This window comes from Scardinius erythrophthalmus (assembly GCF_964197995.2).
Source record: "Scardinius erythrophthalmus genome assembly, chromosome: 16".
Taxonomy (NCBI): domain Eukaryota; kingdom Metazoa; phylum Chordata; class Actinopteri; order Cypriniformes; family Leuciscidae; genus Scardinius; species Scardinius erythrophthalmus.
Genome location: NC_138236.1, coordinates 35,821,147 through 35,837,127, shown reverse-complemented (window position 1 = coordinate 35,837,127; position 15,981 = coordinate 35,821,147). Strand labels below are relative to the sequence as shown.

Genomic DNA, 15,981 nt, shown 5'->3' with positions numbered 1-15,981 from the left:
TAATTTTATTGACAAAGAAGTTGTAACAATGTTGTATTGCTACTTTTTATGTCGAATAAACTCAAACTTCAGAAAGCAACTGCACTCGAGCTGTTACTGTCACGCATGTTTCAGCACTGTCTGTACTTTATCCCCACAGCGGTGACATTGCCAGGGATGGTGCAGATGTGAAAGTCGAGTCCAAACATGATTCCCTGCTGAGCATCCAGACAGCGGACGGGTCGTATCAGGTGAACCTAACACCTGGAGTGAGTCTAGTGGAGACGTCACACCAGAAGAGCCCAGGGTCCTCTGAACACGCATCTCACTTCAGACTGCGCCTACGGGTGGAGTCGGACTCAGGTACACCATCAGCTCTTCTAGAGCTCCACCCACACTGAGGTTTTTTCATGCCCAATAAACAAACCGATATTTATTTATTTATTGTTTCATTCTGTTCTGTAGTCAATAATTGTGCTCATATTTGACACCAAAATGTGTTTTTTTAGGGCTGGGAATCGATTAAAATTTTTTAACTAATTAATTGCACAATTTTCTGTAATTAATTGCAATTCCCCCAAGCTTGTAATCATCAATATTTAAAGGGATAGTTCGGCCAAAAAAGAAAATTCTGTCATCATTTACTCACCCTCAAGTTGTTTCAAACCTGTATGAATTTCTTTTTTCTGCTGAACACAAAAGACCAAACCAAACAGTTGATGGACCCCATTGACTTCCATAGTATTTTTTTTTCCTACTATGGAAGTCAATGGGGTCCATCAACTGTTTGGTTACCGACATTTTTCAAAATATCTTCTTTTGTGTTCAGCAGAAAAAAGAAATTCATACAGGTTTGAAACAACTTGAGGGTGAGTAAATGATGACAGAATTTTCTTTTTTGGCCGAACTATCCCTTTTAACTTAGAATCACCTAATTAAACACCACAGGAAAAAAAGGAACAGAAAATAGCCCTATATTAAAATATTAAACATCAATATATCAATATATTATTCTTTTTCAATAATCAATCAAAATAATCAATTTAACAGATTATTATTATTATTTTTTTTATTTTTTTTATTTTTTTTATAATTATCAAAATAAAATATAGTCCAAAGCTATTATTACCAGAGCAAGTGATCAGAGCAGGTCATTTTACCATTGTTGCCCAGCATGGCTATACCAGCTCAGCAAACAGAAGTCTACAGAGAAAGTTCACATTATTTGAGTGGACTTTACTTTTCCAGTGCTCGGTACATGATTGAAGCGTTTGGGCCGTTAACGACAGAGCCGCCGACACACACACACACACAAGGAACGGAGAGCGCGCTGCTGGGCCGTTAACGACAGAGCGCGCCGATACACACACACACACACGGAACACAGAGCGTGGCGCACACACGGAGGGGAAAAGACCCGCTCATGATAGCTGCGTGAGAATGAAACCTGATCGCCGAACACGGAAGGGCGTGACGGCATATTTCGGCCTTTTCAATAGTAGCCTTGCTGCAACAGGAAATCATTAAAACGAGGCAAAAAAAAAAAAAAAAAAGTGCTGCGTTAATTGCGTTATTTTTTTTTAGCGCGTTAAACATTTCAAATTAATCGCAAAAATTAACGCGTTAATTCCCCCAGCCCTAGTTTTTTTCCTTGAAAAACTTTCATACCTTAAAATATCTTGAATGTAACTCTGCACCCTTGCCTTATTTAGTATACGCAGTTCTATGAATATGCAAATGAGTAGAGATGTTCCGATACCCTTTTTTCCTTCCCGATACCGATTCCGATACCTGGACTCAGGGTATCGGCCGATACCGAGTACTAATCCGATACGTGGGTGTGTATACAGCTGCAATTCATACTAGCCCTGTATGAATTGATAGAATTATTTTATAAAAAGGTATTTTAGTTTTACAATATAACTGTATAAAAAGTGCAACAAATAAATCTAGGAATCTAAAAAATTATATATGAATAATAGGGGTGTAACGGTCCACAAAATTCACGGTTCGGTTCGATACCATACACTGGTGTCACGGTTCGGTACGTTTTCAATACAGCAAAAAGAAAGAAATGCCAGAGAAATTTCCTTGATTTACATTTTTTTTTTTTTTATTAACATCAAAGTTACTTACCTACTTTGAGCAATGATGGAGCTATAATTGACATATAAAACAAAAACAGCTCCTTATAAAAAAAATTAAATGTAATATTGTAGTAGTTAAGTTATAAACAAAGGTTTATTTTATTTAAGATTAGCCTAACATTTGAGGGCAGCAATTTTATTCATAATGTCAAAATAAAACCGACATAACGTTACTTGAAAGCACAATGTTCCTGGTTTCCACGTCAGCGCTGTTTGATCCGTTAATAACGGAGAAATGTGAATGTTTCTCACTAGATCTCGCAGCGATGTTATTACTTCTGTGGAGAATTCTTTAATTACTGTCATTTCTGAAATTTCACTTCCTCCTTGTATACAAAACAAAACACCCTCTAAATCAATAAATGAAAGAGTGTCTGAAAGCGTGTAAAAAATTTAAATATATAGTGCACTGTCACTAAGGTGTTTTTGAAATAAAATCTTTGATCAGGTAAATAAACGGGTAATGAATAAAGCATGTGAGAATCATTCTAATTATCATTCTGATTATCGTGAAAATCATTATCTGTGAATCCGACATTACAAAACTGATATGGTTTATGGGAAAATGCTTAAATATCGGTACAGATATTGGTAAAAGCGATTATCGGTTAAATCTCTGGCTCTTTTAGATTATTACCCATGAGCACTTTCTCACCAAACCCTGGCCAGCATCTGGAGGTCAAGGGAGTCTTTAAAGTGAGACTCTCATTTGATTCTCAAATTGATTCTGATTGGATTTCCTTGAGGAATTTGAGTAAGAAGCATGTGAGCGCACACACACACACACACACACACACACACACACACACACACACACACACACACACACACACACACACACTCACACAGAGCAGAGATTAATAAAGAACAAAGAAAACTCCAGTAATGTGACCTGCTGCTCTGAGTCTGAGCTCAACTTGATGTCAGAACAACTCAGAGTCAGCTGACTCAGAACAACCCAATTTACCCCTTAAAGCATTCAGGAGTTTTGACCCAAAAGAGATCTCTGAAAAACGGCTTTAGTATGGGAACCTAACTTAAAAATGTGTCAAGACTAACAAAATATATTTAAAAAATGTTGTATCATCTTTGAATTTAAGCACACTATGAACTGACTGTTTTTGAGAAGTCATTAGTTATGTTTAAAATACATTTTAAGGGATAGTTTACCCAAAACTGAAAATTGTCATCATTTACTCACCCTCAAGTTGTTTCAAACCTGTATGAATTTCTTTCTTCTCCTGAACACAAAAAAAGGACATTTTGAAGAATATTGGTAACCAAACAGTTGATGGACCCCATTGACTTCCATTGTATTTTTTCCCTTCCATACTAATTAAAGTCAATAGGGCCTATCAACTGTTTGAAGAAATCAATTCATACAGGTTTGGAAAATCTTAAGGGTGAGTAAATGAATTTTCATTTTTGGGTGGACTTGGACTATGCCTTTAAATCTACTTAATTAAGATATTAGTAATAACATAAAAAATGCAACACTTTAATTAAAATGTCTGCACATTCACTCATGTTTTTTGTTGAAAAATAGTTATAGTTAAGTTATGACTGTTGTATAAGCATTATGCATTACAAGGGTTAAGTCGTTTTAGTTTTTTATTTCTGACAATCTTTGCAACTCAGTAGATGTTTCCTAGTGGTTTCTGACCCCATCTAATCTGTATCATCATATTCACAACTGGTTATCATCACTTGGCTTTTAGAAGTTTTTTTTTTTTTTTTTTTGATGGATAATAAAGCTGCACAATTGTAGAGAAATTGAGATCACCATTCTGAACAAATGACTTAACAAAATAACATGTAATTTCCTTAAGGTTCTAGCAAGATGTTAATTGCTTATTTACAGCAATTGTTAAAGTCAGACAAATGTTAAAGTTTATTAAAAAATATCGAATTCATTTGAATGATTTTTTTTTATGACTGATTCAGTGACTCACTCCTAAAGTCTTCACTTGTTTCATTACTGGATGACTCAGCGTTTTTGAATGAATCTCTTGACTGAATGATTCAATGACAAATCAATTTTTTTTACAGTCACTTGTCGCCACCTACGGTGTAACAATACAATCTTGATTTGAAGAGTCAAGATACTTTCAAAAGTTGGTTTGCGCTATTTTGATCGCTTCCATAGACATACGTGTTCATATCCCAAATATAAACTTTTATCCCAGTACTTCTGTGATAATTAAAAATTTTGTAACACAGAAATAACGAAATTTTATGGGAGTTTGAATCGAGATCGCAATATTTTAACGATTAATCGTGCAGCTTTAATGGATAAATGTATGGATCATGGAAGGATAGATGGATATATAGATGATAGACAGACAGGCGGATGGATGGATGGATGGATGGATGGATGGATGGATCCATGATGTGTGCCTATTATCAACTACACATATTTGACACTGAATGGTACAATAAATACACAATGTACACACAATGAATGAACCACGATTATCTTTATGCCCAAAACGTCTGCTTTGGTTTTAGTTATTTTGTGTTTCCTACTCCAGAAGCTCCTTGCAGTGTAATAGGACGACTGCGGGTCAATGTGACGTACTCCTTCCAGTGCCAGTCTTGTGGGTCCATGGTGCTTCAAGACAGGTTAGGAGTGTTTCTTTCTTATTACCTCTGGTTTTACTGATTTGGTCAAGTGATGCATCAAATAATAGTCATAAGTTCAACCAGACACATTATTTCAAAGTGCTGAAAGTAAGACTATCTTCTTAATCTTAAAGGGCTTTTGGGCGAGTTCTTCCTTTGCCCAATGGGAACTGGAATGCATTAGTGGACGACTGGTGCTGCCACCCCGATCCCTTCGCAAACAGAAAGCTGCTCCCACGAGATGGAGACTGTCTGCTTGGTGACACGTTTATTCTGTTGGCACGGGACAGCAGCTGTGAACAGACCCTCACACGGGAGGAGAACTCATCTCAGAAAGCCTCTGCAGAGGTAAAGACTTCTGATTAAAGTGCCCCATTATGCTTTACATTTCCTGCAGTGTGTAATATAGCTGTTTGTGAATTTAAAAGGTTGATTTGTTTTAAAGAGTTATTGTCTCCCAAAAGAAAAAAAACGATTCTGAACTGCCTGAAACGAGTCATCAGTAATTCCAGTCTTTCTTCCTGTACGAACATACGTAGACTTGTAATACATTTGCATAATGCCAGCCTGTTCTTCATTGGCTGTCGGTGAACAGCATCTACTTTGCCCCGCCCTCAAACATGGTAGTTGTAGTTGAGACTGGAAGAGTTTGGTTTGTGTTGTTGATAAATCGAGAATATGTTTTCTGCGCTGCAAAAGTAAATCCACTTTGATGCACTTTCAAAGGATGAAGAATCGTGCTTGAATTGAAACGGGAAAATCGACGTCATTGTACTGTTCGTATCACTGTGTATCAAGTAGGGATGGGACGGTATGAAAATTTAATATCACGATACTAGTGACCAAAATTATCGCGATTATCAATATTATCACGGTTTTGTTAAAACGAGATGAAAGTGTTCAAAAAGAGTTGATGCTCACACTGAAGACATTTCAACAAGTTTTATATTTGAAAATCAACAAACAACTAATAAAACAAGCAGCTATATGCACTTTTTAAAGCATTTCCTTCCTTATAATGACGGTCGTCAATAGCAACGCATTATAAGACCGCGCACATGCATTGTAACGGCCACCTAGTGTTAAGTGGTGTTCATGACATGAATGTGGATGTGCCTTTAAGATAACTTCTTCTATGGCGTATGTTATTGTATGCATGCTGTTTTTATGTGAGCGCGCACGCACAGTGAGAGTGATCACGCAAAGAGGATGACCGTTCTACTGCTGACCGTTGTTTTATTATAATGTGTTTACTTCCACTTTGATTTGTAGCGTGTTTTAGAGTTTTCTTTTCCCTTTTAACATTCGCTCTTCGCCATGTATAAAGAGTGTGCTTAACTGAGAGAAAACATCTATAAAAGTCTCGTGGAACTACCAGTTCATTTGCACTGTCTTGTATTCTTCATCTGGGCAGACTTCAAACTCTCTGACAGACGTTACAACATGTATCACAACGGACGCGCTCTCTCGTTTCATTCAAATACAACTTGCCGTCTTGCGTCTCCGTTTGACATCTTAGACATCTTGTCTGAACGATTGTTTTGTACGCTGTGTACATGATTTAGGCTATAAAAAGGTAAGAAAACATTCATCTCAATTCAATATCCCCGTAATTATGTGGTAAAAAAAAATAAAAAAATCGGTGTAATAAGTGTATAGTGAATATAAATTGTTATCCCTTACATGTCACTCTTAATAGTCTTGAACTTGTTCGTTCGTCTTTGGCTTAGCCACTTGCTGCGAATATTTCTTTGCGGAAGCCTCACGTTTATTGATATAAAATAGTTCAGTTTAAAACAAAATTTCATTCCCAATTATTTCCCAGACGTAGTTTTGGTATTGAGGTCAAAGTTAACTTGCCTTGCGTTCGCTACAACAGTCGGTGATGGTCACACAAGACGACTAGGCAGATCTGAAGTTATTGCAGCGACTTTTTCTTGTTCCCTCAGGACTTTTGTTAAAGCCAAAATATGACCACACCTCAGAATTGGTTCTTTTAAAAGGCTGAAAAATCTCCCGAGCACGGTCACTGCCTTCCGCAATTCCTTCTTGAATAAAAAAATAACATCGCGCCTGCGGCTGCGATGCTGGCTGAACAGGATCTAAAATCGCGATAATCAAACACGGTTTTAATGATAATTAAATTTTAAACGATATTACTAACCGTCAGTGTAGACTAGGTCAATTTTCAGATAATGTGACACCCTTGGGCATTTTTTAGTAAAAGTTGGCAAACAGACTTTTCTAAGGGTATTTTTTCTGCTGAATCCATTTTTGCTGTTTGCCAAGCTGTATCTCTTATGTGAAACTCAGTTGAGCGCAAACTTCAAGATGACCTCTAAAATGTCAGGAAATTCTATATTTATAAACTTTACATCATGCACGACAACAATTAACGAGAAAGTTTATTTAGGTGGGAATTAAGATACTTGTATGTGACAATGATAATTGCATTATTTCTCATTGTAGTCATGAAAATATCTGTTTTTCTCCTTATTTCAAATGGACAAACAGAATATCTAAAATGCGAGAGTCATTTGTTTGGAGTCACATGCATACTATTGTCTTTGGATCAAAGTGTGTGAATTGAGTTCAGAGTTATCCAAGAGGTTTTTTATTCTACTTTCTACTTTCTATTACTTTCTGCAGTTATTTCCACACATCGTATTTTTCATCAGAATTAATTTTTATATCCAAAAAGCGACATGAACCAACACAAAATATTTCCAGTTGTGGAATTGTACCCATGAAGTTGGTCAGATTATAAGATCACCAATTATAGAAGCTGTGTGTAGTTTGAAGCCTGACCAGTCAATGTCATTGGAAACTTGCATTATATGCCAAGAATCCAAGAAAGATAAGCTATACAATGCGACAGAACAGGGCCTTTTGACACTAAAATCAGCTGCACAAAGTAGAGGCAAGCTTCACGATCCTCAACACAGAGAAGCAATTGCCAGAGTGCTTCTTGTCCAGAACACAGAACAGCACGTGGTCTGGCACCGCTTGTGCTATGCGTTCGCGGTATCCCCATCCAGAGCGCTGGTCTCTGCATGCGTGGATAATCAACGAATAACCGTTGCTTTGCCAGAAGGGGTCGTGAACACGATCACGCAGTCTAGAGCTCCTTCTACGAGAAGACTCTACGCGTCTAAATGGTCAGTGTTCTCCAAATGGTGCGCTACAAAGAGCCAGGACCCACGCACATGTGGGGTTTCGTGGGTGCTCTCCTTCCTTCTAGAGCTGTTGTGCTGGACAAGGGCAGGTCCCCTTCCACACTCAAAGTTTGCGTTGCGGCTATTGCAGCGTTAGCAGAGTCGACGCACGGCCGCGCGATAGGAAGGAACGAGCTCATCATCCGCTTCCTTAGAGGAGCCAGGAGGATGAACCCCCTGCGACCCCCTTCGGTTCCTATTTGGGATCTTTCTTTGGTCCTAGAGGCCCTGAAAGCGTTTCCCTTTGAACCGTTAGAATCCATGGACCTAAAATACCTTTCGCTCAAAACCGTTTTTCTGATAGCTCTGTCATCAGTAAAACGTGTGGGGGATCTACACACGCTATCTGTTAGCCCCACGTGTCTTGAGTTTGGACCAAATGACTCTAAATTCATCCTCAAACTGAGACATGGCTATGTCCCCAAAGCGATTGGCACTCCCTTCAGAGGGCAGATCATCTCCCTATCGGCTCTGCCAGCATCCGATAGCGAGGGCGGTGAAAAACTCCTATGCCCATTCAGGGCGCTGAGAGTTTACATCACACGGTCCGCCGCCTTCAGGCGTTCTGAGCAGCTCTTTGTTTCATTTGGTGGGCGCACCAAGGGTCTCGCCGCTGTTGTGGCAAAAATATTCATTAAACAATCATCACCTGCGTAAGAGACATTTCTGAGTCAAATTGTCTTTAAAAAGTATTTATTCTTGCAAGAAGGCCCAGTTGCCACACAGAAGTCACCAGGACAGTCTGTGAAACAAGTGCGACCAGGAGAGGGAGGGCAGAGGAGTCTTTATACTGCTTTCAAGGTCTTCTGCTTACAGGCCCTTATCTAAACAAGGGAAGGTTTCTCTGCTAGTCATCTAATTCTGCTGAGTTTATTCTTACAAACTCACAAGTTCTAAATTGGCCGGCCTCTGACCCTAGGGGTCAGAGCCCCTTTTCAACCTGCCTCCTCCTGATGTCTCACCTGTTTCCCAGTGTTTAAAAACATTAGTCATATGTTGGCAGACTACGTACAGTCCAGCAATGACCATTTCAATGTCTTAATAATGAAAATAATGAAAATCAACACTGTGAATCAATGAAAATCTAAATTTTCCATTACAATTCCCCCTTTTTATCATTCATTGATAACTGATCAATCAAGACAAACCAAACCATAATAATACTTAAACTGTTCATCTCTGATTTTCATATGACTGATCACTCTTCTTTAAACTTGTAGGAAAAGAAAGGATTAAAATGAAATAAGCTTAGGCTGTTTTTGTAAGGATAGGCCCTTAATTTTATAGCAAGCAAATAAAGGTTTATTCTGAAACCGGGCTAGACGAATAAGCACTGTTATTGCATCCCCAACACTATATAGATCGGACCCTCAGTCATCTCAGTATAAACAAGAAAAAGTGTAGGTTATATTTAGTAGGAAAACAACACATCAGTTCAAGACATAAACTATTACACAAAGAAAAGGAAAAAGTAGATAAAAAATATCCCTCAATTCAAACCCTGTCCTTGTATGCCACCTCGTAACACGGATGGCTACTGTTTTTAACCCTCTTTACACATTATCATCGTCCTTAGAAAGAAAGAATTTAGAAAGTAAGAAAATAGGAAAATGAAAAACACCCTCCAAATTTACCACGTTACTGTAGCTTCCACTACTTCCACATCATTGAATAGAATTTCCACTTTTCCTGAAAACATTTGCACCAATCAAATCATTAGATCTATATCAATACTAAGCACTAGTTTGATTTAATCAAATAAAATCATCAACATCATCACAAAACAAATTATTCAGCTAAACTTAAACCATTAGTTGGTCCACATCCTCCTCCAGGTGTGTTGGCCATCTCGTTCACCCCATGGACATTCCGTCTTCACCAATATGACACTTTGCGTGCCGTAGAGAGGATTTTCCATCGCTGGCAAGGGAGGGTACGTTACTAGCACGTCCTTGACCCCTCACTGTCCTTCGCGTCGGCGCGTGGGGTTGCTGAGGTTGGTTGGTGTAGTCTAAGGTCAGAGGCGTGGACCCAGATGTCACCCTCTCCAACCATTTTCTGATCATTACAAGATTTTTCCTTATCCCGACCGCACCTCTACTGGAATTAACCATTTCCTGCCCGCTGTCACCTGTGAATGCAGACCCTAGCTATTTTGTTATTGACCGCTTGTCTGGCCGGTCGTCCCTTTTGGTGTGACCTGTTGAATCAACAGCCTGAAACATATTGTCACCAGATAATTTTGCTCACTGAATGGCACTGAAAAACCTGAAAGGAAAAAACTCTCAACCCGCTTTGCTCATGTTAATAAAACAATATTTATACATTTGGAACAGAATCAGTTCTGTTCGACACAATCCATCCTGACATCCTGCAAAAGGAAAGTTTTAAGTTATGCGCTGCGCAAGGTGTGGCCTTTCTGCCACAATAATAACTCAAGCCAGGATAGTCAGCCAAATTCATCCATAGCCATTATTTTACTGGCACACTTTGACCTACATCAAAAGTCTGCATGCTCTGTAAAGAAAAACAACCGTCGAGGTTATTGTCAGATAGTAAAGTACACAGTTTCTTTTGTCTGCTGTGCTGACGCAGCCTTCGCTGCCGCATCTGCCCTGGAGTTCCCTGTTGAAACAGTCCTTATTAGAACACTTACAGACAGCAATTTTGTTAGGGAGAAAAATGACTTCTTACATTGCTTTTACCCAGTTAAACGCAGTGTCCTCCCAACATTTATCGTCCCACCTGTTTGATTGCATTCAGCAAATTTGAACCCCTTGGTATGGCAATTGTTACCATCCCCCTTTTGATGCATGATATAACTTGTGCATCAATTTAACATAATGGTGTTTGGGTAAACAAAGTTTTCAACACTAACCCAAACGTTGTCCTTCAGCCAAATTTCCCCCCAGACATCTTTCTCTGCCTCTGAAACAAAACATTACGTAGGCCACAATCTCATCTTCTTATCTAATAATTTGAAGGGCAACGGTCCTGAGTCTCACTGCTTTTCAGGCCTGTTGTTTGGTCTCTTAAGTCAGTCATCTACAAACATTTTCCAATGTCAAAGTAATCAATTGTTTCTATCAGGTCAGGTCGTCGTGTACAGACTTGGTCAGTATCAGTCAAACAACATTCTCCTCATTTGTTCACAATAATCATAAATGTGAGGGGCTCTCTGGATAATTTGATATTGACTTAGCCAATGTGTCACTTTTGTTTTTTTCCATCAAATCTTCATTCATTTTCAATCATTTTCGTTTATATCAACCCATGAGGGACGACGATCTACAACTTCACAATTCCCATTTACATAAATACTCAACCTGATCTAGAAAGTAATTCAAATCAACACCATAAATGACTAAAGTAATTACTACCAGACAGAGGTTGATGACCAATCAACTTAAAACAGAATAGCTCCCCTAAACTAACACATACCAAACATGAATCAACACACACATACCTGACTATGAACCGCTCATATTCTCATATTCATATCTTTGATTTTAACTCTAAGCATATTTAAATTTTAAATAAGATTTTAAACGTCTCATTTTCCTGTAGCTTTTATCTAATTTTACATGGTCTCTTTACCAGTTTCAAAGCCCGTTTGTTCATTATTCATTTTCTCTTAGAAAAGTCAGCTGGGTTGTTTTGGTTCATTATCATTATTTTGCTTCAACTTGCTTTAGCATGCCGATAACAGAAAGACTGACAGAATACCATCCGTTCCTTCACTCAAGCAGTCTCTCTCACTATAAAACAAATAATCTTTTCAACAGCCTCCTAAGACTGTAATTTAGACAAAACATAATAATAAATTCATTACAATAACCTTTGACCATTAACCTTTATCCAGACTTTTCTTGAATCTACAAAAGCTGTCTTCACCTTTTGCCACCACCACGTCTAATGACCTTCAGGATTTAAAACCTACAAAACATATCTTACATATCTTAAAGACATATTATTTCAATATCAACTTCTATAATATTTTCCTTGCCCATAAGGCAACCAGCATCATGTTCCTGACATAAATTAAGTTTTGTTACTGTCTCCACAACAAATAATGACAATCACCTCACGGTCTCAGCTGGCTCTTGAAAGCCCATTCCCATCAGCTCTTTATCTATAATCTTCATCAGGGTGTTGTCCCCTGGCATGGTTGCAAACACTTGTCATAATGAAAAACAAGCCATACAATGAATGCGGTTTCTTGCAAGTGGTATATAGAGGAACTCACATTTTCTGGGGCAGACTGCCGTAACTCCTCACAGCTCATCTCCCCTCTCAATGTTCTGCTGATGCTGCTGGCCTCACAGTCATCCGCTCAACTCTAATACCTTTCTCACATAAAAACACCTCCCTTCAGGAGATGCCCAGTGTCAGCGTGACCCCCTGCCTTAGGTTGACCTCTGGCCAAAGGTTCTTACCCGTCCTTGAGTAGCCACTTCGTGCACACTGGTAACCGCTCTTTCCCACCACGAAATCAGTTTTCCCCAACAGACTCAGTTGTTTTCTGGAGCTTAGGAAAGGCACATTCAAGAGTCACCGGAGCACTCTGGACTGCCTAATAGTGTTAACACAGGGAGACAGGTTAATAACAACAGTATTTAATCACCTAAATCTTTTAAACATCTTCAAATCAGCAAAATCGCAACTGAATCAACCGTCCATTCAGTGTACTGTTACATCTGTAGCCAGAGCCATCAGCCCTGTTTCATGGTGGAGGCTAAAATCAGACAAAGTAGTTACTGGTCCTAAACTAGTCAAAAATGTCACTTCTATCGTTTAAGACTTCTTTAAAGTCATTCAGTTTTACTTTTAAAACATTTACAAATTTCCCTTTAAATGTATGAAATCTGAACTGCCTTGTAGCATGATTTCTTTTAACATCCATGTCTATGGTTTTCAACTAAAACAATGTGCCTTACTATATTTATGACACAGGCTCAGAAAACAGCTTTTAGCTGACATTGAATGAGAGAGACTCTGAGGCATTTAGGACTGGTACACTGCATTCTCTTCTAAAATTGAACTTTACCTACCATCTTTTAACTCTAGCCCAGCAGCAAGGCATCTTTGCCAGAATTTACATGTATTTTCAAATAAACATAATTTTTACATTTGTCTTTTGCCCACATCAGGGAATTTAGACATCATATTACAAATTTCCTCTCAGATCGTGTCTCTGTCGCACTGGACGTCTTAGCCACAGCACACACCAGATTCAGATAAGCAAACTGTTTCAGCCAATCACATGCTTATCTTTTTAAAGCAAAACATCAGCTCTTAGTTCTTTCATGGTCAACCTCCACGTCTTTCTACACATTTTACATTTAGCAACTGTTAATCCAGTAATACTGCTTATTTGATGACATTTCATCTCAATTTTAGTTGTCAAGTTCTAATTACTTCAATGTTTTTTTTCTAGCAGTTTATCAATCTGCAATTAGGATTCACACTAACTTTGAGGAGTAAAGAACTCTCCGCTTGTGATGCATTTTTTGCATTTATCATTGTAAATAATCTGTCAGATTAGTCTCTCTACATCATCTAAACCCTTTTAAAGTATTCCATTAAAAACACAATCATCCTTTTAGTTAACGGTACTTTTAAAATATTTTGCAACTCATTTGTTGGAGTCATTATTATCTGTAATTTTACATCAACCTGTATTCATCAATTCTAGCTCTTTCCTTCAAAAGGATTCCCTTAAGACTTAAATCTTTCAACCTTCTTTTAACCTTCAATCTTCTTACGACTTCCATCTATTAACTTTCTTTTCTCCCTTGCACGTTCTTTTCACTTTCTTTAGCACTGCGTTCACATTCTTAGTTCTTTCTCAGACGAAAACTTTAATATCATCATTTAAATACTGTTCTACTTTCAAAAACCCACATTAATCACATGACTTTCACGTTATCACTTTCTTTTCTGAGTGTCCATTTACAATTACGGGCTAAATGGCCCTGCTGACCACAATTAAAACACTCTCTTTACCTATAGTTTGATCATTGAGCTTGCAAACAGCTCCAACTTACTGCACACCCTTGAAGCAGTGTGTCCCGATCAGGAATGTAAACAGAGCCACTGATAAACAGTTCTCTGTATTCTTTTACAGTCCACCAGTGTGGATTCAATCCCAATAGCCAAATCATACTCTTCATAAAGTATAAACATTTGTGCTATATGCCATCAATTTTATTAAAACTGGGTTGAAACAGTATTCCTCTATCAAATGGTTAGGCTGCAGATTCAACTTAACGTTATCATTATTTTCTCAGTCCCACTTATCTCTGCTGTTATTCACACTCATTTCTTGCTTTTCATTCAAACCAACATTCAACCGTTGCTTAACAGTTTTATACACACATGTTTTGCACTGGCACAACTTTTCTATGTCTAACATGCCCTTTTCCCCATAGTTTTCTTCATTGCACAGTACACCGGCGTGCAATATTTACTATTGGATGTTCCCATAATGGCTGTCTTTTCCTCTTTCACTATTGCTCGTGGCTTTTAATCTTTTATTAGCGCGCACTAGACTGACTATTCACCCAAGCTCAGAAGGGTTGAAATTAATTCTGCTTACTCTCAATGTCTCTCTCTGGACTGTTCCAGTGATTAATTATTTCAGCTCTTGAATCAATTTCCTATTAACGAGTACTTGGCTTCTGGTTCGGACAATATCTTTGATCTTTCGTCTCAATTTCCGTTCCCTTATGAAGCCACCCTTCCCCGTATCAACGAGTACTCAGCTTCGGTCCGGACAATTTCTTGACCCCTGAGGTCTCAATTTCCGTGCCCTTTTTAAAAGCCGCTCTTCCCCGTACCACAGCTCTAGTTTCAGTTCCCAAATACAGCCATCATGGTTCACCCATACATTTTCTTAAAATCCCCAAAAGAAAATATTTACTGTCTCTTACCAGAGATGCTTCTGTTGCCACCGGGTTCTTTCTGATTCCAGTGGAATTCCTCCTGGCCCTGATAGCAGTTGGCTCTTCTCTCTCAATTCTGCGAGGTAAGACTAAAGCCTGTGCTTCAGGATGATCAATCGTCAATCCGCTTTACTCAGGGCCAGAAGAAACTGCCATGGAATCCCAACTTCTGACACCAATTGTTGTGGCAAAAATATTCATTAAACAATCATCACCTGCGTAAGAGACATTTCTGAGTCAAATTGTCTTTAAAAAGTATTTATTCTTGCAAGAAGGCCCAGTTGCCACACAGAAGTCACCAGGACAGTCTGTGAAACAAGTGCGACCAGGAGAGGGAGGGCAGAGGAGTCTTTATACTGCTTTCAAGGTCTTCTGCTTACAGGCCCTTATCTAAACAAGGGAAGGTTTCTCTGCTAGTCATCTAATTCTGCTGAGTTTATTCTTACAAACTCACAAGTTCTAAATTGGCCGGCCTCTGACCCTAGGGGTCAGAGCCCCTTTTCAACCTGCCTCCTCCTGATGTCTCACCTGTTTCCCAGTGTTTAAAAACATTAGTCATATGTTGGCAGACTACGTACAGTCCAGCAATGACCATTTCAATGTCTTAATAATGAAAATAATGAAAATCAACACTGTGAATCAATGAAAATCTAAATTTTCCATTACACCGCCTCGAAACATAGCCTGTCCAGATGGATAGTGGACGCTATCGCAGCATGCCTATGCGTCCAAACACCTGCAGTGCCCTCTGGGCATCAGGGCCCATTCCACTAGAGGCATGGCTTCATCGTGGGCTTGGTCCAGCGGGATTTCTATTCATGACATTTGTATGGCGGCAGGCTGGGCCTCCCCCTCTACATTTGTTAAGTTTTATAACCTGGAAGTTCCCGCCTTGCAGGCTAGACTTTTATCAGTCTAAGTGGTGTGTATGTTCTGCCCAGTTTGTTCGTGTGCAGGCTACTCTCACGTGACTATTAGCTCTTCTGGTTGAGCTGTACTAAGGGCGATATTCTCTATACAGAGACCGGCGGAGCCGCTCTGTATTTCCCTATGAAGTGCTTATGTACATGTGCT

General features: G+C 38.8%; 1 protein-coding gene across 7 annotated transcripts in view; it reads left to right on the top strand.

The window, feature by feature from the left end:
• ube3d (ubiquitin protein ligase E3D) overlaps positions 1 to 15,981 on the top strand; it is a 54,188-nt gene that overhangs the window by 2,788 nt on the left and 35,419 nt on the right. For 5 of the 7 annotated variants that reach the window (XM_081389289.1, XM_081389288.1, XM_081389286.1 and 2 more), the window contains exons 2-4: positions 140 to 342; positions 4,658 to 4,748; positions 4,883 to 5,096. In XM_081389289.1, the coding sequence (XP_081245415.1) occupies positions 140 to 342; positions 4,658 to 4,748; positions 4,883 to 5,096 (508 nt within the window). The remainder of the gene's footprint in view (positions 1 to 139; positions 343 to 4,657; positions 4,749 to 4,882; positions 5,097 to 15,981) is intronic. The other 2 variants (XM_081389290.1, XM_081389287.1) reach the window with 1 other exon arrangement.